Here is a 26,141-nt window from a genome sequence, read left to right as displayed (position 1 = left end):
ACCCTAACCCTAAATCTATGATTTCAGTTATTTATATGTTATAGGATTAGATAAATCATCTTTTCAAAATGTTTTTACTGGCAGATTGTGGAATCTGGGATATTTGTTATTCAAAGATATTCTTGTTTTTCCTTATTATGATAACTTTCTGAAAATTTGCTGTGACTTGAATTAAGAGTAGTAAAAATTGGACCACAACCAAAGGATGGTGGGTCATGGGCACGACATACTGACTAGGGTAAATTCTGCTCCCTAGAACACCTAAAAGAAGCAAGGTGGGAATTCTGGGATGAAGAATGTGTGATTCACTATCACTTGGACAGTTCTTTAAGAAAGGTTTTTACGGAGTAAGAGACTGGAGAATCTCAAGCCATTACTAGGTTTGCTAATACTTTAGTGGAAAAATGGCATTGTGTATGGTTTTGATTTGTCTTTGTGCTGCTTTCTAATGTGGCTATTTCTTTGACAGGAAAAAGGAAATGATTTCTAGCCTCTACAAGATATTATATAATGAAGTACCTCAAGGACACTTATACTCACAAGAATTAAGTGGTAATAATAGGTTCTAGAATTTCTTGAATAAATTTCCTGATTGTGTGCTTTTTTAGGAATTGTTTCAGTGGTTAGTGTCTCTTTACTCCTAATGGCATATGATATCAACTAATATTACATGATATGACAAATGCTATAGCCTGTGAGCAAGCATAAGTAAACTAAGTATTCATGAATATCTTCTGTTGTATTGATGAGATAGGCAAAATATAACATATGTGCTTATTCTAGTTCAATTTTTTGGAAAAATGTCTGATATTATATCTAATGAATACATTAGTAAGCACTGGAGTCACTGATTTTACTGGGATTTAGTTCTTGGTATCTTAATATTAAGAATCATAGTACTCTTCACTTCTTGACACTGAGCTCTCCCATATCTTGGGCTTCTCCTCTATATTTAAGGGAATCATTTGGCATAGTTTTCCTCTTACCTTAACTCTGGTCATCATATTAGGCATTTTTAAAAAGTAATCTGTAGGGGAGCTTGTGTGGCTCAGTAGGTTAAGTGTCTGCCTTTGGTTCAGGCCATGATGGCATCAAGCCCCACAATGAGCCCTGCATCGGGTTCCCTGGTCCACAGGGAACCTGCTTCTCCCTCTTCCTCTCCCTGCCACTCCTCCTGCTTGTGCTCTCTCTCAAATAAATAAATAAATATTTTAAAAAATAAAAATAATCTCTATGCCCAACATGGGGCTCAAAATCATAACCCCAAGATCAGTAATTGCATGCTCTACTAACGAGCTAGCCAGATGCCCCTATATCCGGTATCTTTTATACCCCAGTTTTTTTGCAATATAATTAAGATGTAGCACTATATAAATTTAAGATGTGCAGCATAATGACTTGACTTGCATATACTATGAAGTGATTTCCACAATAAGCTTAATTAATATCCATCATTTCATGTAAATACAGGAAAAAAAGGAAAACATTTTTCCTGGTGAGGAAAACTCTTAGGATTGTAAACAATATCTATGGCCTTCTGTATTGTCTCATTGTCAATTTAAAATATATATTTATTTTAGAGGAGGGAGCAGTGTGAACAGGAGGAGGGAGGGTTAAAGAGAGAAGAGAGAGGCAGAGAGAGAATCTCAAGCAGACTCCCTGTTGAGTGTGGAGCCAATGAGGGGCTTGATCTCACAATCCTGAGATCATGACTTGAGCCAAAACCAAGAGTTTGACTCTTAACTTACTGGGCCACCCAGGGGCCCCAGGCCTATGTCAATTTTATACTCCGTTTTTCAAAGAAGCTTCTTGAAAGAGTTGTTTTCCTTAATTATTTATTTACTTTCCATCTCACTGAAACCTTATTTCCATTTCCAATATTCTATTAAAACTCCTATTATTAAAGTCATTATTATCAATATTTTAGTCTTTCTCTGGATTTACTGCTGTTATCTAGCACCTTTGTTTTTGAAAACTAAGTGTAGTATCCACTGAACTAAATTCAGTCCAGACATTTTTTGAGGATCTATCCTGAATTAGACATTGACACTAAAGAACAAAATATCTTGCCCTCTAGAAATTGACAGTTTAGTGAGAGATACTAACATGCAAACAGTCACAATATACCAAGAGCTTTGACTGAGATACATACCAAGTGATAGGTGAGCACAGAAGGATTCAACATTCCCAGGGAAAGTTATGGAAGCCTTTACCATGTGAATTTTGCATGATTTTTTTCACAGTTCGAGAGTTCTTTAGGAAACTTAAAGACTTGGAGGCCATTCACTTTAGACATACCTACATAAGTCATGAGATTGATTTTAAAGCAGAGAATTAGAATAGAAAGATTTATTCCTCTTTCTTCTTTTAGTGATTATTGTTTTTCCTTGAGAGAGGGTGTAGGGGAAATAAGATAATTATTATTTGCATTAACTAACTGCTTAGGTGTGTGTGTTTAGCACTTGAGAAGGCCCGTAAAATTTTCAGTAAAATTCAGAGTGGTAAGATTTATGTGAATGATCTACCAACAATCCATCACACCTTCAAGATTTTTATAAGTGATTTGGAAATGCAAAAGGCACTAAAGACTATTGATATTGATGGTAAGTTTTATGTTTGCATTATTAGTTTAAGGTCTGAAAACATAGATGTTAAGTTATATTTTGGTCAGGTTAATTACAAATCATAGGAAAGCTAAGCTTTATAATGCACTATAAAACTTTTTTGCACATTTATGATAATGATAATAAAAAATTGGGCTCAGGTACCTAATAGGATTGTTAATTAATAGATTGGATTATGACATACTTTCATCAGCATTTGGCATTTTTAGACTTTAATTTTTGCTAATTGTATGGGATAGGGATGACATAGGGAAAATTTCTTAAGGCAAAAATGTTAAGTATTAAAGAACAGATTAATATATTTAATTATATTAAAATTAAGACTTTAATTTATCAAAAGACACCTTGAAATAAAAAGATAAGTTACTAACTTTAAAATATCTGCAATTCACAGAATTGGCTAAGGATTAGTTTATAGAATGTGTAAAGAACTCATACAAATCAGTAAAAACAATGGACTAGAAAAGTGGGTAAGACACATGGACAAGTGTTTCACATAAAAGACAATGTGTATAGCCAATAATCATGTAAAAATATATTCTGTCATCATTAGTCAAGGAAATGCAAATCAAAATCCTAATAACTTCAATTAAAAACATCTAGAAAAGGAATTATTCTTTTGTAGTCAGTGTTCAGTACTTTAATCAAAGAAGTAGATAATAAAGAACTAATTACATTTACAGACCATTCCAAGCTTGTTAGGAGGAGAGACAAGTTTAGAATAAAAATGGTAGAGATAGGGATCTCTGGGTGGCGCAGCGATTTGGCGCCTGCCTTTGGCCCAGGGCGCGATCCTGGAGACCCAGGATCAAAGCCCACGTCGGGCTCCCGGTGCATGGAGCCTGCTTCTCCCTCTGCCTATGTCTCTGTCTCTCTCTGTCTCTCTCTCTCTCTCTCTCTCTCTCTGTGTGTGACTATCATAAATAAATAAAAATTTAAAAAATGGTAGAGATAAGTTGAAGGGGTGGTCAGAAATAAAATAAATTCAGTACACATAAATGCAAACTAATACTTCAAGGTTGAAAGTATCAAGCTGCTCAAATATAAGATGTGGATTTATTATTATAAAAGATTTGTAGGTGGAAAATCCTAGGAGAGGATGTTACCACCAATAGAATGTTACTAAGCAATCTAATAGTATTGAATTTGATGAAGTTTTGGAATATAGGTGAGGTTTGGTGGGGTGAGGTCCAGAATTAACTACCAAGAAAGACTTCTTGAGATGTCTTTGGTGCAAAATGGTGGTTTTATTAAAGCACGGGGACAGGACCCATGGGCAGGAAGAGCTGCTGCCCCCCACCTGTGAGGCATGGCTGATTATACCCCTGGAAGTTGAGAGAGGTACTCTCTAAGGAATTTTGGAAGCAAGGTTTCCAGGACCTTGAGGGGACTAGCTTATTGTTGGGAAAAGGTCACTTATTATTGTCTAATAAAACCTTAGTCATGAGACCCTTCAGATGTATATCGGTGGGCCATGTACTTGGGGAGTAAAAGCCAACATGTACCTTGGGGGTTTAGAAATAAAGGAAATTTCTAAAGGAAATTTTATATGTTAAAGTGGACTTACAGGATCCTGGGGGTCGGACTAAGACTGCCTTTTGCCCTTAGCAAAGTATTAACATCGAGGCAGTTGAGTCTGTAGAGGAATGTCCCTTTGCCTGTTTCAAGGACTTGTCAATGTGCTGCCTTGGGCTCATGCCTTGTCCTTAGCTAGCCCTGTGTTCCTGCATCAAATTGACAAGTTGCAATAGTGTGCATGTATCCATCTGTCCATCTGTCCAAGTCACCACAACATTTTTTGAGTGTCTACTGTAGTCAGCTTTCAGAGGGTATAAAAATAAAATAATAAATATAAACCAAACTTTTAGAAAGGCTAAGAATCAGCTCTATTTTTTCTGACATGTTTATCTATGTTAATTGTCTTGACTTAATTTTTTGGAGATTTATATTAAGATAATTATTCAAAGTGGAAATAATTTATTCTCTGAAAGTACAGGAGAAAATAAAAATACAGAAGAAAATAAAAATTATGTGTATTCTCTCCACTTAGAGCTGAATTTTGGCATTTTTATATATATTTCTCTAGGATTTTTCTAGAGTGTGTGTGTGTGTGTGTGTGTGTGTGGTATATACACATGCCAGGAACACATGATTTTAAAAAATATACATGGACTCACATGCATACAGTTTTGTTACCTTTTCCTATTAACATTATATGTTAGTCAACTTTCCATATAATAAATAAGCACAGATCCATTTAAATGGCTGTGATTTATTCTGTGGGCCAAATAAAAAAACAAAAAAATTGTTTTGAAAAATAACCTATATAACAAATAATCTATATAAATATGAGTTCTTTCTAATATATTTGTGCTTATAAGTAATGTTTTCTCTTTAGCTCATCAGACAAAAGATAGCTAAAATTGAAATTGCTAGGTGAAAGAATGAAAATTTTAAGGTTTTTAAGTAATTATTATTAGAAATTCAAAGCAATAAAACTGTAGAACTTTAGATATTCAAGACTTTATTTATTTTTTAAAGATTTTATTTATTTATTCATGAGAGACACAGAGTCAGAGAGAGAGGCAGAGACACAGGCAGAGGGAGAAGCAGGCTCCATGTAGGGAGCCCGATATGGGACTTGATCCCAGGTCTCCAGGATCAGGGCCCTGGGCTGAAGGCGGCGCTAAACCACTGAGCCACCCAGGCTGCCCTTGTTTATCAATTTTTGCACATTTGTGTAAATATTTTTATAGGATAGATTTCTAGAAATGAAGCAGCTGGGTCATAGGATATGTGTATATCCATAGGAAAATGGTTATGTCAAATTATGTCATTGTTCAGCTCTACTGGATATAATTGACAAAATTGTGTATTTTTAAGGTGTACAACATGATGATTTGATATACATGTTAATTGTGAAATGAATACCACAATCAAATAAATAACACACCCATCACCTCACATAGTTACTTGTGTGTGTGTGTGTGTGTGATGAGAACACTAATCTCTTAAGATCTTTCTTAGCAAATTTCAAATATACAATATAGTATATTATTAACTATATTCACCATGGTGTATATTAGATTCCCAGAACTTGTTCATCTTATACCTAAAGTTTGTATCCTTTGACAAACATCTGCCCATTTCTTCTGTCTCCCAAAATATACTATATAGGTGTGTGTGTGTGTGTGTGTGTGTGTGTGTGTATACATAGACACATAGTTATATAGATATCACATTTTCTTTATCTGTTCATATGTTGGTGAGCACTTATGCTGTTTCTATTTCATGGCTATTGTGAATAATGCTGCAATGAATATGGAGAGCACATATCTCTTTGAGATAGTGCTTCTGTTTCCTTGGAGATATATATAGAAGTGAGCTTGCTGGATAATATGGTAGGTCTGTTTTAAAAATTTTTATAAAACTTTGTAGTTTTCATAATTAACTATACCAATGAATTTTTAAATTATCTACATGTTTTATAGTTTTATTGAGGTATAATCAACATATAAAGTATATAATTTGAATATTTTGACGTATGTATATACTTGTGAAAATTCAGTACTTCTTATACCCACCCCTTTGCAAATCCTCATTCTCTCTCCACAAGCCCCCTCAGCACACCTTAAGCAAATATTAATCTGCTTTCTGTCATTACAGACTAGTTTTCATTTCCTATAATTTTATGTAAATGGAATCATGTAGTAAGTACTCATTTTTTTAGTCTGATTTCTTTCATTCAGCTTAATTGTGTTGATATTAATCTATGCTTTTGTGCATATGACTTTATTTCTTTTTTTGCTAAGTGGCATTTTCTTATGGTTATAACCATAATTTGTTTATCCATTCACTAATAATGGACATTTGGGTTGTTTCCAGTTTTTGGCTATTACTAATAAAGCTGCTGTAATCATTCATTTGTATGTCTTTGTGTGATGATATGCTTTCATTTATCTTGGGTAAATGCCTGGTGGTAGAATGATTGGGTCATATGGTAGATATATATTTAAACTTTTTAGAAACTGCTAAACTGCTTGCAAAGCAGCTAAATAATTTTACATTGCCTTGAGCAATATATGAGAGTTCCAGCTGCTTGTCATTCTTGCCAATCCTGGAATGGGTGAGCCTTTAAAAACTAGTCATTCTAATAGGTGTATTATCTCACTGTGGTTTTAATTTGCATTTCCTGAATGAGCAAATGATTTTGAATATATTTTCTTATGCTTATTTGTTATCTGTATATTTTCTGGCCATTAAAATGTGTTTGCATTATTATTATTGCATTTTGAAAGTATATAGTCTGAATACAAGTCCTTTACTGGATATGTGATTAGTGACTATTTTCTTCTAGTGTTTGGCTTGTCTTTCAAAAAGCATAAATTCATACTTCTATAGAAGTCTAACCTACCATTATTTCTTGTATGGATTGTGCTTTTGATGTTTTGTCTAAAAACTTTTTGTTTAACCCTAGATCACATGGAAGTCAGAAAACAAATCAAAGTAGTTAATTGAAATTTGTACAGATGTTTCATTGTCTTTTGAAGGAAAGAAGAAACCACTCTCAAGTTATTATACTGAAAAAGAAGTTTTGAGGCAGACAACTTGACAAACTTTCCAATATTAGAGAGAAAGTATTTCTGTGGCTTAGAAATGAGAACAACTAAGCCTTGTCAAATTCTCTGAAGGTAGAATCCTGCAGACCACTGGAAGCCCTGAAATGTTCTTTTATAGGTTATTTAATTCAGCTGACATTTGAAATGTGTGTTTATAATAATTTTCTTCTGAACATAGATAAACCCTTTCAAAGTTAGCCAAATTTACTAAATGATGAGGGAAATGACTTCATAGTTAATTTAACTTGAAAAATCCTGAAAAATTCAGATGTTCCTTGACACAGATCTATGCTTATCTAGAAAATAGGATTTAAGAACCTGATTCTGTGTTTTGTCACACTTTGTAAATCTGGATTTTTAGCTCTAGTTGCTATTAGAGATGACCTATGCATTATCATGCAAAAAAAAGTCATAATTTTAACTTCTCATTCAAGCCAATCAAAAATTTCTTACTGAAAATTTCATTAGTACTATTTAGATTTCTTGTTTTTCTTCTTTTAAGAAATAGGCATTACTTTTTACCTGAGAAATGAGATGGTTTTGGGGGGATAAGGATTGGTTTAATATTGTGCAATATTTTGTGCATTTGATTTAATGCATTTTGTTTATATGTGTATGTAATTTGAGCGGGAGAGGAGAGGAAAGGAAAGGAGGAGAGAGGGAGATGGAACAATGTGAGGCAAAACTTTCATTACAATCTCAGTTGGATCCATAATCTCCCCTAAAACCCTTGGTATAGAGGGCTTTTCCCTAAAACCCTTGGTATAGAGGACTTTTCTAGAACTCAATGAAATCAATCCTATTCTTTTAAGATAAAACCGTTGTGTATGTAAAATTGACATGTTGCAAGATTTTTTTGGAATCTAATTACAAATATAAAAATTAGAGCTTTGAGCAAAGAGCACTGCAGTAACTTTAATTTTATATCATTATTATTATTAATGAAAACTAGTATATAATTACAATATGTAAATTTTTTTCTGCTGAGTTTTCTTTTACATTCTATATTTAATGTTAATGCTGACTACCCTTATGTATGTATCAACTATGTTATTCCAATATCAGTTAACTCTATTCACATTTTTAGCATTTTTATCTTATGTTCTTAGTGAGTTTGCTGATGGAGTTTTTTTCCCCTTCTGTTCCTCAACCATTATTATAGTTAATGGAATGCTGGACTTTTCGGATTTCTTTAAGGCTGTGAATGATGTTTGTTACTTAGTCTCTCAGGATCCAGGTTAAAAAAAATGATTCTTCAAAATTATAGAGAAGAATGATTTTGATTGTAACTGATTTTAAGGTGGGGTGGTTATATTTTTCCTGAATCTTTTAAGTACTTTTCCCCCCAGTAGTCTAGGTTGAGAAAGATTACACGCGTTATTTCATAAAAGGTACTAAAAACCTGGATCACTTCCATTATATCCTAATTTTCTTTCTCTAATCTCAACCTTTTTCTGCACACAACTGCTAAATTAATTTTCTTAATGTAATTTTTATCATGTCATTCTCCTCAAAAATTTAGATGCTCTTCCTTTGAACGAACAAATGTACTCCAAAGTCTTATGCTTGACGTCCTCACCTTGTCATAATTTTGCTTGCCATTCCTCCTTTCTCCGTAGAATCCTTTCCAAGCAAAAACCCGTGCTCCAGTTAATCAAAAATCCCTATACGTGTCAACTTCATTCTTTTTCCATACGTTTGTTCATGTATTTTTCTTTTTTTTTTCCCCTTTGAGGTCTCCTGTTTTCTTCTATATGTTAACAGTACTCTCCTTACTGCTTCTGTTTCTCCCTAAAATTTCATATACTGATGGATCACCTAACAACTTTTAGTTTACACTAGATATAAATTGCAAAGAAAGTGATTGGAAGAATTATTCATCTTAGTGATAGAAACAGTGCTTCTAAAAGTCTGAGATCTCTAGTGTTCATGACCTAATTTGAATAGTTTCTTGGTTTAAAACAAAACAAAAACCAATTCCCTGGTTTTTCCATTAGGCAAGATCAAGTTCCTATAATCAGTCCTTGGGATTATATATTTTTGTAGTCAACCAGACTGTATTTTCTTAGAATCAAGGATATATGAATATGATAGTCTTCATATACCTGGATAAGCAAACAAGAGACAAGAAAAACTCTTTAATGTGTATATATTCATTAATGTAATAAATGTTATTAAATGACCTACCATATACAGCACTTTACAATATAGATATGATGCTTGGCTTGTTTTTCCTTTGTTAACTCCTTATTTCCTACTTAGCATTTTTATTAACTCCTATAGCATTGGGTTTCTCCTGGTTCCTTTGTCTACTTGGTTTTCACCTTACAGCCTTTTCTTGACCATAGATTTATATGTGTGTTTGGGTTCCTAAGTGCTGCCTACTTTTCGTGCCACAATTTAGCTTCCATGTATTCCTTTGTTTTTCAAGTCCCAATTTCCTATTTTAAACTTATTTTTGTTTATTTAAAGGTTCTGCTGCCAACCAAGAAGTCCCAAGTTTCTTCTTTACTTCCTAAAATGATATGCCTAATTCTTGAATATGTTATTTTTATAAAATACCCAAGCAATATATGAGTATAAAAATGTAAAAGACCCTTTTTAATCCTTCCTAGGTTATTAGTTCAATGTTGACTTTAGAATCTTTTTTATGCAATTATGAACATATATATGTATGTATACATACATATATATTTTATAAGACAAAATGAGTTATCAATTACTTGGCAGAGGAGAATAAGAGGGCCTAAATCTTATAGAGGCAAGTAAAAAGATCAAGCATACATTTAGGAATCAAGACACTAAGAAAATTTTTTAAAATAGAATTATCTTCTACTTTAAGAGAAAGGGATCATGCTATATATATATATATATATACACATTATATATATTGTCTAGCATGATTTTTTTTTAAACTGAATATTGTGTCTTGAAAGGTTTTTCATGCCAGTAGATATGAGTCAATGTATTACTTTTTAATAGCTGCATGGTATCTGAAAAATGTATATACACTATAATGTGTTTAATAAATCCTTTATTATTGAATATTTAATTGGTTCTAATTATCTTAGCATTATAAACAATTTCACAGTAAATATAACTTTTCTTATATATTTTATATATATACATACATACTTTTGTGTTATATGTATGCCTGTATTTTTATGATGCCTTTGTAAGGTATAATTAGTTGTCAATTATTAGGTAGAAGAGAACCAGAGAGATTCTATGTGTGCATTGGGGCATGCTTTCAAAACTCAGATAGTTTTCAACTCTTCTTTAGCTTTCACTTCCTGCTCCTGTGTATCCGCAGGGTAAACTAGAGGTGAGAGTTCAGGAACTGCTGAGGCTTTCCTGGGTATGGCCTTATCTATGTGTGTGGCCATCCAGATGCTCAAGAATATGTTAGAATTCAAAGCCCTCTATGGACATCTCATTTCTCAGATTTTCCTTTTAAGCTTGTTTGCTAGCCTATTGTTTGCTGTTTTTATTGATTTGGAAATAGACCCATGACATCTTTTTGAGTGGAAAGACAGTGGACTTAATATGTACTGTTTCATTTGGGTGAAATATTCACAATCATTGATGTGCATAAAGAGAGATAGAAAGATACATGAGTAGGATGTTAATCAAAATGCATCATTTTTTTCATACTCTTAGATGGGAAATTTGTTGTTGCTTTTATCTTTATTCTCGATGAACAGTTGTGGGTTTGACTTTATAAAATTAGTAGGTCATTGTAGAAACAGCAATAGCATCGAAGAGCAAGGACTTCAGAATATGACTTTTTTGTTGTTTTTTGTTTCAAGTTTTACTTAAATTCTAGTTAGTTAACATACAGTATAATATTGGTTTTAGGAGTAGAATTTAGTGATTCATCATTTACATATAACACTCAGTGCTTGCTTCAGTTGCTACTCACCGCTTGAAGCAGTCATAATGTTAACTAATTGCCTCTGATTGTTTTTGATGAGTACTCCTGGGGAAAAGATTCTGCATTGGGCAAGCTTTGAGTCAAGTCAAATAAGGACAGCTTTACAAGTAGGGTCTTCCAGGGAACCACCAGTTCTTAAGGCATGGGACCTTGAAGAAGTTCCAACCTCATTCTTCTGTATTGGCTGTCAGGCTGCTGTTTTTCATTATTGTAGGCTCTTAGTTTTCAGTTTCTGGGAAGCTGGGATGGTGAGATGGGAATATGGCAAGTTAAAATGCCACAAAGTTTACTATTACTGAGATTCCAGCATTTTTCTTGAAAAAACACTCCTTGGATTGCTGTAAGCCTTTGATTTATATCCAGAATTTTGAAAACAATTGATTCTGACAATTTTTGCCAGTGTTCTCATTACTTTTATGGAGGCAAGGATTCTCAGAGGTACTTCCTCTGCCACTTTTGCCCACTTGATCAATAATTACTAATTGAATGAATGAATAATGAATGCCCAGTTCTTCCTCCCTGACTGTGCAAATCAATACCTTTTGGATCATTATGCTTCTTATATCCTGCATTCCAAGAAAATGTGGTCTGACTATAAAATTATTTGCTTTCTAGAATTGCTTGTGGGAATTATGTTTCCTTATCAAATTAAGAGATGCGGTGGTCTGAGGAGCACTTAAATTTAGCACTAGGACCAGATATCAATCTGTTTAGATTTTAAGAAAGACATTTGTTTAGGGAAAATTCTCTCATTAATATGAATATTTTCTTTTAACTATGTTCTTTCCAATTCATTTTTGATACTAAGGACTGTTAGCATAAGAAAATGAAGTTTAAAAAAAAAGAAAATGAAGTTTCTATGGAGAAATAGAAGACCTTTTATAGTGGTTAACCTGTTGTTAAACTTTTTGTAATATGGTAAAAAACCTAAAGAGAAATTTTGCATCTACTCCATTCTTCTCTCTTTTATACTATTTTTTCTAAATTACATTTTTAAGCAATTAATGATACCCTCAAATTTTGTATTAAGCAGCCTTGCTCTTACGGATTATACCACTGGTGGTAAGAAATTATTTTAGTTAAAAGTTTTACCTAAGAGATTAATATAGTATAATGAGAGAACCCATACCTTTTATTTATTTTTTAAAAGATTATTTATTTATTTATTTGTTCATGAGAGACACACACACATAGAGAGAGAGAGAGAGAGAGAGAGGCAGAGACATAGGCAGAGGGAGAAGCAGGCTTCACACAGGGAGCCTAATGTGGCACTCAGTCCTGGGACTCCAGGATCATGCCCTGGGCCGAAGACGGGTGCTAAACCACTGAGCCACCCAGGCATCCCAAACCCATACCTTTTAGTACAATGCCCATAGCTTTTAGCACAATGCGTGGCATATGAATAGCATTCAATAAACACCAGTTATTATTGCTAATATTATATCAGTAGGGGTAATAGAAAAAATTACATTTTATACTAGGAATGTGCTGAGAATTGGGCAAATGCCTATTTATAGGTAAATTTTTAGAAAATTCTATGCCTTTGTAAAGTTATTTTCCATTGGTGGGTTATTGACACAAAATCAGCTCCTCCAAGAAAAGCTATTCATTCTCATGGTAAAATAACTTCTTTGTTGTATTTTTGCAGCATTCCAGAATGCCCTGAAGATTTTTCTGTAGGATAAAAAGTGGTCGAGTTGCAATTGATGAACTGGCTGCTGTTTTGAATAGCCCTGTAATCCCTGAAACTTTTCAGGAAGTGATAAAACATGCTAGTATAGACAGTGAGTTATTTGAATTCGTGTGTGTGTGTGTATGTGTGTGTGTATAGTGTGTGTGTATCTATATCTATATCTTGGATATCAGTTTCTGATTGATCCTTTATTTCTCCTCCTTTTTCTTCTTGATACTTGCCTTTTGCCATCATCACTGCTTACTGATGTCTGTGGTAAGAGATAGTCTAGGAAAATTAGATGAGAAATTTCTAAAATTGTTATATTTGGTATGTTTGGTAAAAATCTAAGAGAAAAATGGATTTATTTTCTTTTCAAACTTAACCTCTTTTCCAAAAATCACTTTCTTATCTGTGTAGAGATGGTTTCTGTAGTGTCAAGGGCATTGGCTTTACAAGTTAGGAGACCTATATTTTTTGAATTTTAAATTTTATCAGATAGCTTTGATTACACAATGCTTCTTATACTTTTCAGTTATTCTCCACAAAATGTAGATTTCGTTTAAACATTATAAATATATTTAACAGATGTTTTGTATTACATGTTTACATGTCACCAGAGGGTGTCTGATAATAATAGACTGATAAATGATTGATTCATTGGTTATCCATTCATTTAATGAGTCAGATAGTCATTTAATATCTATTGTGCTTGGAACTGTGCTAAGTAATACACAGATGAATAGAACACACTTGTTTTTCCAAAGGAGCTCACATTCTAGTGTGGAAAGAATTAAATAAAATGAAAATTATAATGTGTAGCAAATACTATTATAGAATGTAGATAGGCTGCAAATGTATCCTGGAAACACCATGGAAAGATTACTAGAAGTTGTGAGTCTGAGCTAAATCTTGAAGGATCAGTAGGGGTTAGTTGGTTGAAGGTGGTATGAAGAGTAAAAATATTTGAGACTGAGGGAGTAGTTTGTATAAATATGGCAGAAAAATAATCAGACATGACATATTTTTCATTGGGCTTCCACTGTTTTTTGTCATTTGTTAGTGGTAGCTTTTTAGTAGGCCTTTGGTTGCTAAAATGTGCTGTGAATATAGAACCAAACTGCATGGATTTTTTTTTTTTTTTTTTAAGAGTGAGAGGAGAGAGAAGGGCAGAGAGAGAATCTTATACTGGCTCCACAACCAGCACAGAGCCCAATGCTGGGGGTCAGTCTCACAACCCTGAAATCAAGACCTGAGCTGAAATCAAGAGTTGATTGCTTAACCAACTGAGCTACCCAGGTATTCCAGGCTGTATGGTTTTACTAGGTAGTCATTTATGGTTCTGTGTGAGTAGACAGAAGTGGGGGAATGTTCTGAGACATGAGATGTCCATAAAACAGGGACTTTAAAGATTAATCTAAGCTATATTATTAAATAGCCTTTACGGCATGTTCTACCAGAAGCAGAGAAATCATATATGAGATCACTGTAGCACTTTTTTTTTTTTTTTTTTTTTTGACAGGGAAACAGGGAATTCCAGTCTGGAATTCTAGGCCTTCTATTTTATTTGGGGAGCTAAACTGAAGGGTTATGCTAATTTCATAGGATTGCTGTAGGAATTAAATATAAACATTTATTATTGTGAATAGTGTCATTTATTATCTAGAATAGTGTCAAGAAATGTGAAGCAGAAACCTGAGAATTATCCTTGACAACTCTGTTGTCATAATGCAATCATTATGAATTGCTATTATTTAAAATTCCTAGATGTCTCTTAAATTTATTTTCCAATATTCCTACTTTAGTCCAAGTTACCATAATCTTTCCTTAGGACCATCAGTGTTCCTCCTAACAAGTCCACCCATATCTGGTCTTTCCTCCTTTACACTGTAGCCAGAATAATCTTTTGAAAACACACATCTCATCATGTTACCTCTGTGCATAAAAATCTAATACTTCTTGGGATAAAGAACCCTTTAACATTCCATTCAGGGCTTTGCAATAGCTGTCCTTTACCATAGGTCTCCAGCTTTTTTGCAGACCACATTTTATTTTGGTTACTGTGCCTTCATGGATATTCAGTAGTATACCAATGCCTCCTCTTGCCATAGCCTTTGCATATGTTCTTTTCTTTCCCTGGAACATTCTGCTCCTACTAGTTAGTTCCTACTTATACTTTAGATTTAAACTTAACTCTATAGGGAAGTTTCTATGACTTCTCTTAACTAGGTCAAATTCTCGTATTATATACTCTCACAGCACTAGCTATAGTTGCAATTTTTATTTCTTACTGTTTTCTTTTTTCCTTTTTTTCCTCTTATTGTTTTATTAAGATTTGTATCTCAAATAAAACTAAGCAGATATCATGTCTACTTTTGCTCATATTGTATCCTTAGTACCTACTAGTGCTTATGGTACATATTAACTACTCAACAAATATATGTTGAATGAGTTAATAACTCTCACCCTTTACTCCATCTCCTCTAACCAGGGAGAACAAGATATCTTCATTTTGTCATTTTTATAAGCTGGTTGTGACTTAAGGTAAAATTCCTCATAGGGAACGTCCTTGTTCTTTTGGCTAGGAAAATCATTTTAATAGGTTTGTTTGATTATGGGAGTTAAAACCTGTTGGGAGACACCTAGTTTGAGCAGAAAGGTAAAGGGAAGGTGAAAGTACAAGGTAAGGTGAAGTACTCTATATAAGCAAACAACAGGAACTTAGAATACAACAGTGGTGGCTAACTGGTAGCTGGAGAAAGAAGACTGAGGGAAGCTAAGAGTGGATGGGGGTCCTGCAATCAGTAAAGAGCGGCTATAGAACTCTAGGACAATAGTATGTAGTTGCTTGCTGTGCTATAAAGAACTCCCTTGGGCAGCCCAGGTGGCTTGGTGGTTTAGCGGCGCCTTCAGCCCAGGGTGTGATCCTGGAGACCCAGGATCGAGTCCCACATCAGGCTCCCTGCATGGAGCCTGCTTCTCCCTCTGCTTGTGTCTCTGCCTCTCTCTCTTTCTCTCTGTGTGTCTCTCATGAATAAATAAATAAAATCTTTAAGAAAAAAGAAAAGAACTCCCTTACTCCCATTAATCGCAAGTTACCTAGTAAAAGTTGGCCTTGTGTTAGTAGTGTTGATAGGTAGATTTAAAGGAAAAAGGTCTGGGGATCACTGGATGGCTCAGCGGTTTAGTGCCTGCCTTGGGCCTAGGGCATGATCCTGGAGCCCCTGCATGGAGCCTGCTTCTCCCTCTGCCTGTGTCTCTGCCTATCTCTCTCTCTGTCTCTCATGAATAAATAAATAAAATCTTTTTTTTTTTTTTTAAAGAAAAAGATCTGTAGGTTCTGTGCTAGGTAGGCTTGGGGTGGAGAGAATATAGCAGAGAGAGATTGAATGTGGTAATATGAGTGAGATCAAGAGTCCAGGGGAATAGAAAAAACAAAAATCAACCACAAGAGTATAAAACACTCAGGAATTCTCAAATTTTGATGGGAGTGTTGATTTATGTTCCTGTAGTGTATGGTTTGGGTTCTGAACTATTTTATTTAAATATTAAAGGAAAGGACAACCCCAGAATGCCAAAAGTTTTGGATTACCCAGGTAAGAGACGTGGATTCTTCTATGACAGAATTTTGAAGTAAGGAGTGATATAACTCGGTTATCCCTAGTAGAAGGCATAGCACTCTCTTATAGGTTTTAACAACTTGTTTTGTATTTGGTTTGTGTTTTTTTGGCATAATAATGATACATGGAGAGTATGTTCATCTTTATGAGTATTCATAAAGAAGAGGAAAGAATTATGCCATTGGAATTTGCAAGAAGTCCAACAAGTATTTCCTTTATTAAGATATGGCAGGAGGAATATGGAAAATAACTTGATGACAGTTGTGGGAGTATCAGATAGTTTTGGTTTCTGAAGTGGGATATTGGTACAGTAGTTTTTTCTCTCATGGTGATTAGTGATCTGATCATTGAACTGAGTGAAAAGTAGTGACTAGCATAATTTTTGATAGAGTGGTTTTTGATATTGTGGAGCTATTGTAAAGATTACAGAAATGTAGTATTAATAGTCACTCAACACCTTCAAAGTGGTGTTGCCTTGAATATGACTTTGATGATTCGGATAATTTTTCCACACTAGGTATTTATATTTTTCAGGTTGAATTTCCTCCAGAAGTACCATATATGAGTGGGAGGCTGTTTTGAACTTCCCTTACAAAATAAATGGTGCCTATAACTATACTGATTGCCTCACTCTCAACCAGGAATTATTCATTAAGGTTTTGATAAGCCACATAGGGGCCAAAATAGTAATTTCAGATTTTGTAATGTTTATTTGGCTACAGGTTCTATTTAAATAGAAAATATTTGTTTGGCACATTTGTGATAAGTATCTATGATTGCGTAGAAGCAAGGAGTAAATTTTGAGCAAGAGCTAGTGAATCTATAAATAGTTGGCAACCGCATTCTCACTGGTTGATGCTGGACCTCTTTCCAGAGAAGGGAGTCTTCTAAGTGGAGAGCAGACATAAACAAGTTATGGCCTTCCCCACTGGATTAATTTATGTATGGTCCAACAGAATATTTTTCACTGATCAAGAGTTTGAGGGCTGAAACCTTGAATTATTTTAGGACTTAAGCTATGATCTAAGAACTTGAGACATGGAATCAATAAGTGCCAGGAGTTCACTGGAGAGACTAAGTGGGGTGTTAGGACCATAATCGAAGAGAATTAGGTTAAATATTGAGGAAATAAAAAACAGAATGTAAGAAGCAGTTCCTAATCAGAAGACAACTTGACATCAATTGGTCTAGCACTTCTTTGAATGCTAGACAGGTCAAATACTTAACCTTGCTTTGCAGTAATTGAAAAACCTGCACCTGACATAGTTTGCCAATTTTCAAGACTCAGAATGAATCAAACTTAACACTAAAACTATATTATATATAATTCTTCTTTGACTCAGAAGGCAAACTTATAAACTTGCATCTTTTATTTTCAGGGTCTTCACTCATGCATATAATAGAACAGTTGATTTCTTATGCATAGACTAAAGAATAAACCTAGTATTTTTATAAGTAGATAAGTCAACTCCTGGTCTTTTTCACTTTGCATGTCAAGGAAAGTCAAATATTTGGAGGCAAGAAGTAGTGGGAAAAGCATTTTCTGCCTCTGTTTACAATTGGGAATGATGTTATTTAAGGTTACTGCCTCTGAACCCATCCTCCGTCCTGCCCTGTCCAAGAAGGAAAATGGTCTTAGATGCAAGGGCAAGAATGATAGAAGTTACCATTATGAGAGTGCTGGGCACATATAAAGTGCTAAGTCAGTGGTTTTCTGCTGTCCACAAGGTAGACATTGCATTATTCTTCAGTCTATTTTACTCATTCAAAAATAATTTCTAAGTGTTGGGAAGTGGATATTTTGCTAGGCATTGGTGAAACAAATGACACATCCTCTGCTCTTGAAGAGCTCATGATCTAGTGAGGAAATTCCACCTATGGAAAACTCTCCAGAAACTATTTATTAAATATTATCCTGATTTTACCTAGCTTTGGGGCTTAAAATGTGACTTAATTTCTTTTGATGGAAAACTCTTTTATTAAGGAGAAAAGAAAATAATGGTCTTAGTCTTATGTTTCAGTGTGTACTGAGTTATTAACTCACAATTCCAGATATTATTCAAAACCTGTAATAGCTGGCCCTCCACTCATCCTTCCAAACATTTTTGTGTTGTTTTTATATTATAATAGGATGAAAGTAATTTTTGTGTTCAAAAAAGAAATACAAAATTTGAACTTATTACAGGTAACCACAGGGCGGATATTAGAGATATTGTATTTACTTTGGATGAACTACAGCACCAGTATGAGGATTTTTGTAAGTGAGCTCTTGATGCTAAACAAATTTTGTTTATAAATAAATTGTCTTTAAATTAAGCCCTAATTTATAGGTTCTCTAGAATCATTGCTCTAACTCTCAAATTAGGGAAATAAAAAGGTTAATACTCTAAATATACCTAATTAAAATTGGTTATACAACTATCTTATGATTTTTTACTTTTATCTTTCCCTTAATATTTTGCAACACAAAGTAAACTTCAAAACAAAGTAGTAAACTGAAAAAAGATAATATTTGCAATTTGTGGGTCATTCTGACATCCTGACATTGACAGTTAAAAAAAAATTTCTTTTTAAGATTTTATTTATTTATTCATGAGAGACACAGAGAGAGAGAGGTAGAGACACAGGCAGAGGGAGAGACACAGAGAGAGAGAGAGGTAGAGACACAGGCAGAGGGAGAAGCTCCATGCAGGGAGGCCGACGTGGGACTCAATCCCAGGTCTCCAGGATCAGGCTCTGGGCTGAAGGCAGCGCTAAACCACCTAGCCACCCGGGCTGCCCAACAGTTAAAAAATTTTTAGTACATTCTTCACTATCATTCATGATTTAGTTCAGTTTTTCTTCATTAAGTATGTTTTTTAAATCTCTTCCTATTGCACATCATGACATTCCTTATTCTTTAAATCTCTTCCTATTGCACATCATGACATTCCTTATTCTTTCCAGATATCCTTTCATCAAGATTATTTATGTATATAATTTTACTACAAATAAAGCACTCTCTCACCTGATCCTTTCCTCAGCTTCTCCAAAAAACAAACATTTTAAATGTTTTAATGATTACTTGATAGTTGCTTAGTGACTGTAAATAACATATTTGTATTGTTACTTGTTGATTTTTAAAATTTGGGGTAGATGTAGTGAAGTTCCTAAAATGAAAAATAGGAATTTAGCTCTGTTTCATCTTCCCTGTCCCCACCACAACCACTTACTCTTCATATACTTACCCATGCTGCCAATATAGTTATATGGTAATTTGATTAAGTTTTAATTCAATGTTTATGCTAAAATGTTTATGTAAACACTACTCATAGCTGAGCCATTTAGTAGGTATCTTGTGATTACTTTCCCTTTTTTAAAAAAAAAGATTTTATTTATTTATTCATAGAGACAGAGAGGCAGACACAGGCAGAGGAAGAAGCAGGCATCACACAGAGAGCCTGCCGTGGGACTTGATCCAGGTTCTCCAGGATCACACCCTGGGCTGCAGGCGGCACTAAACTGCTGCACCACCGGGGCTGCCCTACTTTCCCTTTTTTGTGCAAACCTTTCCCTCTTTGAATTAATAATAGTCTTATTTATTTGCTTGATTTTAAATATTGTATTTATTTATTTGTTTATTTAAAGAGGGAGATGAGGGAGAAGGGCAGAGGAAAAGGGGGAGAGAATTCTAAGCAGGCTCCATACCCAGCATGGAGTATAAAGTGGGGCTCGATTTTATGACCCTGAGATCATGACCTGAGCCAAAATCAACCTGCTTCTAAGGCAGCATTCTTTGGATGAGTTTACTGGATGCCCCATGTATTATGAGATCTTTCCGCTCTGGCTAATGGGATCATAAATCATTCTCAATTATCAGTGAGCTATAGGAATTGTTCTACCTACAATTTCCTGGTAATTTTTTCCATGTCCTTGAGTAGTATCTTCTCATGTATGTGCAAATTAATACTCAAAGAGTTAATGGTAATCTCCAGAACTCAGCAGTTCTCTCTTTTTTGGCACTCTACTCCCACATTTTAGACTCTGGCCTTATTGGTCTCTTATCTCTGTTTCCTCTACTCATTCAAACCAGCGGGCTCTATTCAGGTTTTACTTTTCCTATGCTACAGTTAGAAACTCCTTCTAAAAAAAAGAAAAAGAAAAAGAAACTCCTTCTAGACAGTAAGCTGATACAGCTGTAGGATTCCCAGCTGGTTTGTTTCTCTTTTTTAAAGGATTACTTAGTCCTATGCTGCTTATTGTCCAATGCCTGAAAATGATTTTTTTCACATAACTTATCCAATTTTTTAGTTATTTAAGGTTTGAGGATAAAGTTGTTCCCTATCACATTGTCTTAGTCCAAAGCAGAAGTGTCAAAGATTTTATCTTATTTTTTTACCCATTCACTCGCCTGTTTCTTTTTGATAGATCTTAGAGATGATTTCTAAACTTTTTACTCTTAAAACTAATACAATGTTATATGTCAACTTAAAAAAAAGAATTAATTTCAGAAAAGCATTTCCAGACATTTAGAATCCAAATATTTTCCTTTACTTGTTCATTCTAACACAAACTAAACTAAGAAACTTTCTATTTTCTCTAAGTGAAATGACTTCATAGTCAAGATTTTACTGCTACTCTATTGAAGTTTCTTGTTTTTCTTTGATTTTATAACATCTTGATCTCATAGGGTTGTTTTGAGGATCAAATATTATAACACTTGAAATACTTTTAAATGTGTTATTCAAATATAACGTACTATTCAGAGCCATCAAGCGGACTTTATAATTGAAGCTCCAGTGGGACATTGTATTAATATTTTTCTAAAGATTTTATTTTATATATAAAGCTATTTTTCCCTCACAACTACTAAGTATCTTTAGAAGAGTAAATATTTGTACTCTGATTTAAAGATAAAAATTTCCCCACTACAACTTCCTTGTAGTTTGGTATGCTCATAACTAAGGGATTTGTAGCTGTATTGACATATCAGCCTATTATCTTTCAAAATTGGCAAAGAGTGGGGAATGAGAACTATGTGCTTTAGGAACCTATCGCTTTGATTTAGTGTAATTTTAGGATGGAAGAATTTAAATATATCAAACCAGAAGATTATATTTAACCTAGTCAATATATTATTGTTCATTTTTGGTTTTCATTTCTGTTTTTTTTTTACATGTTAACTTTGTTTTATTTATTTAAGCAATTGATAATTTCTTGAATAGTTTTCATGAGAACTTAGTTAATATTTTTAAAAAACTATTTCAAATTGTACAGGTAAATTAAACAATTAAATATGTTTCTCTTGCTTAGCAGTTACGGAATGGTCAAGCCCTGGACAAATCTACTTCTAACAGAAAGTTATCAAATATATCAGAATGCTATCTACAATATAGGAAGAAAAACATTTTATCTTCCAGACCATTTGAACCATCATTATTCCCAAAGTTAAGTAGAAAACACCTCCAATACCATAAAATTATAGAGGATAATGATTACCTTGAATTTAGAAGATCAAAAAATCCTTTGCAAATAAAAAAATTCCTAAGTGAGGTTGATAGCAGCAATATAGGATTCCAGGAACTATATTCAAAGGATGGCATAAGCTTTAAGAAAAGTTCAGAGAAGATTGAAATTCATGACTCAAAGTCTATACCACATAACTTGAAGAGTATTACAAGCCTCAAAAAGTCTCTGGATAAAAGTGATACATTTAGTATCCCCAAACTTCAGAAGCCAACTGTGAGAAGGCATTCCAGCCCCCTAAAACAGGTTTCATCAAAGGAAAAAACTGCAATGAATGCTCTGGGTTAGTATCATGTATGTAAGTCAAAATCTAGGTCCTTGAATTCTTGAATCATCAGAGAAACATACTGAATCAATCAGTTATTAGATAATTGTATGCATTTCAATTGTCAGTACTTTTGAGTAACCATGACTTCTGGTCTGTAGGCCAACGCATATAAACTGTGGTTTTGGTGATTGTGCCTTTCCAGATGCTCCCTTTTTCAGATGCCTAACTTTGACCAAGAAGCTGATTCAGTGATTAATTGGACTCACTCAAGTTCAAGAAAAGAGAGGACCTGTAGTCTTTTGGAAATGCTTATTTTACAGTTTATTTAACCAAGTATGTAAGAAGTCTATGTGAAATTTTTGCTCAGATTCCATAACTTAAATATATGCTATCCATATCCAGTATAATATAATAATACTTCAGATATTATTTCTTATGGATGTGGGAATATCAAGAGAAAATTAATATTATATATCTCAGCTCATCAGGGCTTTATGGTCTTCTTCAAAGATGAGCAATAGTTCCCAATCAATATGTGTTTTCTTCCTTCTGTGGTACCTCTATTACAGAAATAGTACGTATGGAACTTAAATTCTCCTTCCTTTAGTCCTTGACTGAAGTTAAGTTTATTTTCTTTAAAGAAACTAGTGACCTTTTTATTGCATTTCATATTACATGGATTGTTAAATTAGTGCTTAGCGAAATATTAGTGATTCTTATACAATAATGCATATTACAATAACTCATTTGAAAAAGTGTGTTCTATTAAGGAGGCACAATCAGATTTTCATTCTGATTCCTTTACTAATGCACTACTATTACTCTGTGCCTTATTCCTATTTCTGAGTTTTTTATATTCCAGGAAGAATTAGAACCCTCGTTAAAGGAATAATGGAAGAACAGGCATTTAGCCAGTGAGTAGAAGATTGTGGAATAAAATGGTTATCTATCTTCCTGGTGTCACTAAAATCAAATCACCTACCATTGCCATACTTAATGTTCCATATGTAGAGAAGTATGAAATAGTTTATCTGGTATAACTTCTCAAAATAAATTGATGGTAATTGAGCATCTATGAAATATGACTGTCACTTGATTTACATTTTTAAAACATTTTTAGCTTTTCATTTTAAAATAGCTTTAAAATCATAATAATTATACAAAGGTAAAGACATCCCTATATATTTTTCATCTAGTTTTCCCAGGTGTTAAGATCTGATATAATCACAGTAAATGTACAAAACCAATAAATTTATGGTGATATAATATTTACTATTCTGAAACCATATTCAATTTTTTTCATTTGGTCCATAAATGTCCTTTTTCTGGTTCAAGGTTTCATCCAGGATCATACATTACATTGAGTTGTCATGTGTCCTTAATCTCCTCCAATCTGGGATGATTTCATGACCATGACACTTTTGAAGAGTATTGACTAGTTATTTTGTATAATGTCCCTCATTTGTAGTTTTCCTTGTATTCTTCATGAATAAGTTCAGGTTATGCATTTTTGGCTGGAATACCACTGAAGTGATATTATGTCCATCTTAGTGTGTGATATTACAGGGATCATCATAGCCATGTGTATCTGCTAAAATTTTATGATTTGGGGACACCTGGGTGGCTCAGTGGTTGAATATCTGCCTTCGGTTCAGAGCGTGATCCTAGAGTTTCAGGATCGAGTCCCTTATTGGGCTCCTGCATGGAGCCAGCTTCTCCTCCCTCTGCCTATGTCTCTGCCTCTCTCTCTGTCTTTCATGAATAAATAGATAGAATCTTTAAATAAATAAAATCTTATGATTTTGAAGATTGTGAACTGAAAGCACGATAGACTAAAGTGATGAGAAGGGGAAGAACTCTCATTTTTTATTTAGAATTCTAGAATTTGAACACCTTGATATTTTGATGTCCTGAGCCCATTATGTTCTAATCAGAACCAAGCAGTATTGGCTGGGCCACTTGAACAGGCTGTTCCTCCAAACAAATAGTTTATAAATGTTTATAGAATGTTGGCTAATTCAATTTAAATTTTAAAAAAACAACCTTCAAGATTGTTTTCTGTTTGAGAGCTATAAGGGAAGTATTTAGGTATAATGTAAGCTACAACAGAAATATGAAAAAAGTCCTATGAGATGATAATAAGTAGATAAAACTTTCTTTCTGATTACTACATAAAGATTTTGGATACTAATCATTGCTTAAGACACATAAATTCTGTTTCTGAGTAGTCCTCTACATTTTGTATATTTAGAAAACATCTACAAAGCTATCAATAAACTCCAACAAAATTACATTGCTGCAGAAGAACTTCAATCCATTTTGCCTTCGATAGGAATTACTTTATCAAAGAGTTCAAGAAGATTGTGACAGACACTACTCAAAATGGTGAGACTGATAATGCCAAACTTTTTGAGAAAATTAGATACTTTTATGGGATAGTATTAAATGATTGAGTAAGTTCTCTCAACTAGGATAAGAACAGAATGGGCTATATTAAAGAAGATTCTAAAAGAACAGGTATAAAGATAGAAAGTAGTAGTAGTAGTAGAAGAAGAAGGAGGTTGGAGGAAGAGGAGGAGAAGAAGAAAGGAGGAGAAGAAGGAGAAGAAAAAAGAAAGAAGAAGAGGAGGAGGAAGAGGAAGAGGAAAGTAGTTCCTGGAAAGTCTGATCTAATGTGTTGGTTTGGAGGAGCTAGGCCTTTTGTACCTCAGAATTGTTTATGTAAGACTCCATGATTATCCCTAGCTAAGGGAAGCCTGATCCAATTATAGGGAGGTTCAGGCAGTAAGACCACAATATTCAAGGGGTACAGGGATCTCTAAGCAATTAGCCTAAGGACCCAAGAAGAAAGAATTGGAGATTCCAAAATGGAAGAGTGCTACAGCTAGGAATTTAGGGCTAGGGATACTTAAACAAAAGGCAAGCAGTTAGTATCTAGATGTTAAATGGCATATCTCAGTTACCAGCCTAAATTTAAGGCAGAGTTTAAGTTTTTACACTTGATCTTAGCCAAAGGCTGAGAAGCGATTGAGAGTTTAAGTTTTTAGGAAAGGCTTTGTATTAGAGAGTTGTTTTATCATTTAGTAAGAATTGTCCACAGCAGAAGTTCAGTTGAGGAGAGGTCAGAGGCAACATTTTGGGAAGAGACAGACTTGGGAATATGTTAGAAATGAATTTTTAGAACCTGGGCAAAATGTCCTAGCTAAGGCAAATAGAAAAGATTTGACTTTTTAAAAATCTAAGGAATAGGTGCTGTTACAATTATTGAGCCCTTTCTGTCACTAATGGACTAGCATGATCACTGATGGAATGTTTGTATCTAAAAATAGGTAGTTATTTGGATCAGCTGGATACTAGGGGTAGAGAGGAGGGACACTTGGGTCTCTAAAGGATTGGTTAGTATTGTCAAGGGAGCTTGATGCACCTTGTGCATATTGACTGAATTTTCATGATGGTGTAAAATAGACTCAAATTTCTCATGGTCCGTCTATATGGGCACTTTTCTTTTTTTTTCTATATCAAGTACCTAACGCAGTCCATTGCACTTTATAATAGATATTTAAAAGTTGTTGAGTAATTGTTGAAATGAGCTGACCTAATTAAGAAAGACTCATCTAGGGAGACAAGATATGAAGTTTCAATAGGATGATGATGAAATAAAAGAGAAGTAATTCTTTCCTAGTTGTATTAAAATATGAATTTACCTTTTATGCCAAAACACAACTTTACAGAAAGTGGAATGGTGAAGTTAGATGACTTTATGAGTGCTCTCTCTGTGGAGCAAAGTCTTCCTAAATGTGATGGTAGGTAGGAAGTTTATTTTAAAATGATTTGAATTGGGATCCCTGGGTGGCGCAGTGGTTTGGCGCCTGCCTTTGGCCCAGGGTGCGATCCTGGAG

At 34.0% G+C, this 26,141-nt stretch overlaps 1 protein-coding gene across 1 annotated transcript in view; it reads left to right on the top strand.

Annotated features, from left to right (window-relative positions):
- EFCAB13 (EF-hand calcium binding domain 13) overlaps window positions 1-26,141 on the top strand; it is a 72,341-nt gene that overhangs the window by 10,424 nt on the left and 35,776 nt on the right. Inside the window, 9 exon segments of the mRNA XM_077852442.1 lie at window positions 470-552; window positions 12,826-12,848; window positions 12,850-12,961; window positions 18,655-18,726; window positions 20,451-20,452; window positions 21,765-22,257; window positions 24,494-24,583; window positions 24,586-24,627; window positions 25,974-26,045. Of these exon segments, the coding sequence (XP_077708568.1) occupies window positions 470-552; window positions 12,826-12,848; window positions 12,850-12,961; window positions 18,655-18,726; window positions 20,451-20,452; window positions 21,765-22,257; window positions 24,494-24,583; window positions 24,586-24,627; window positions 25,974-26,045 (989 nt within the window).

Source organism: Canis aureus, chromosome 16 (genome assembly GCF_053574225.1).
Source record: "Canis aureus isolate CA01 chromosome 16, VMU_Caureus_v.1.0, whole genome shotgun sequence".
Taxonomy (NCBI): domain Eukaryota; kingdom Metazoa; phylum Chordata; class Mammalia; order Carnivora; family Canidae; genus Canis; species Canis aureus.
This window is presented reverse-complemented; position numbering and strand designations above follow the sequence as displayed.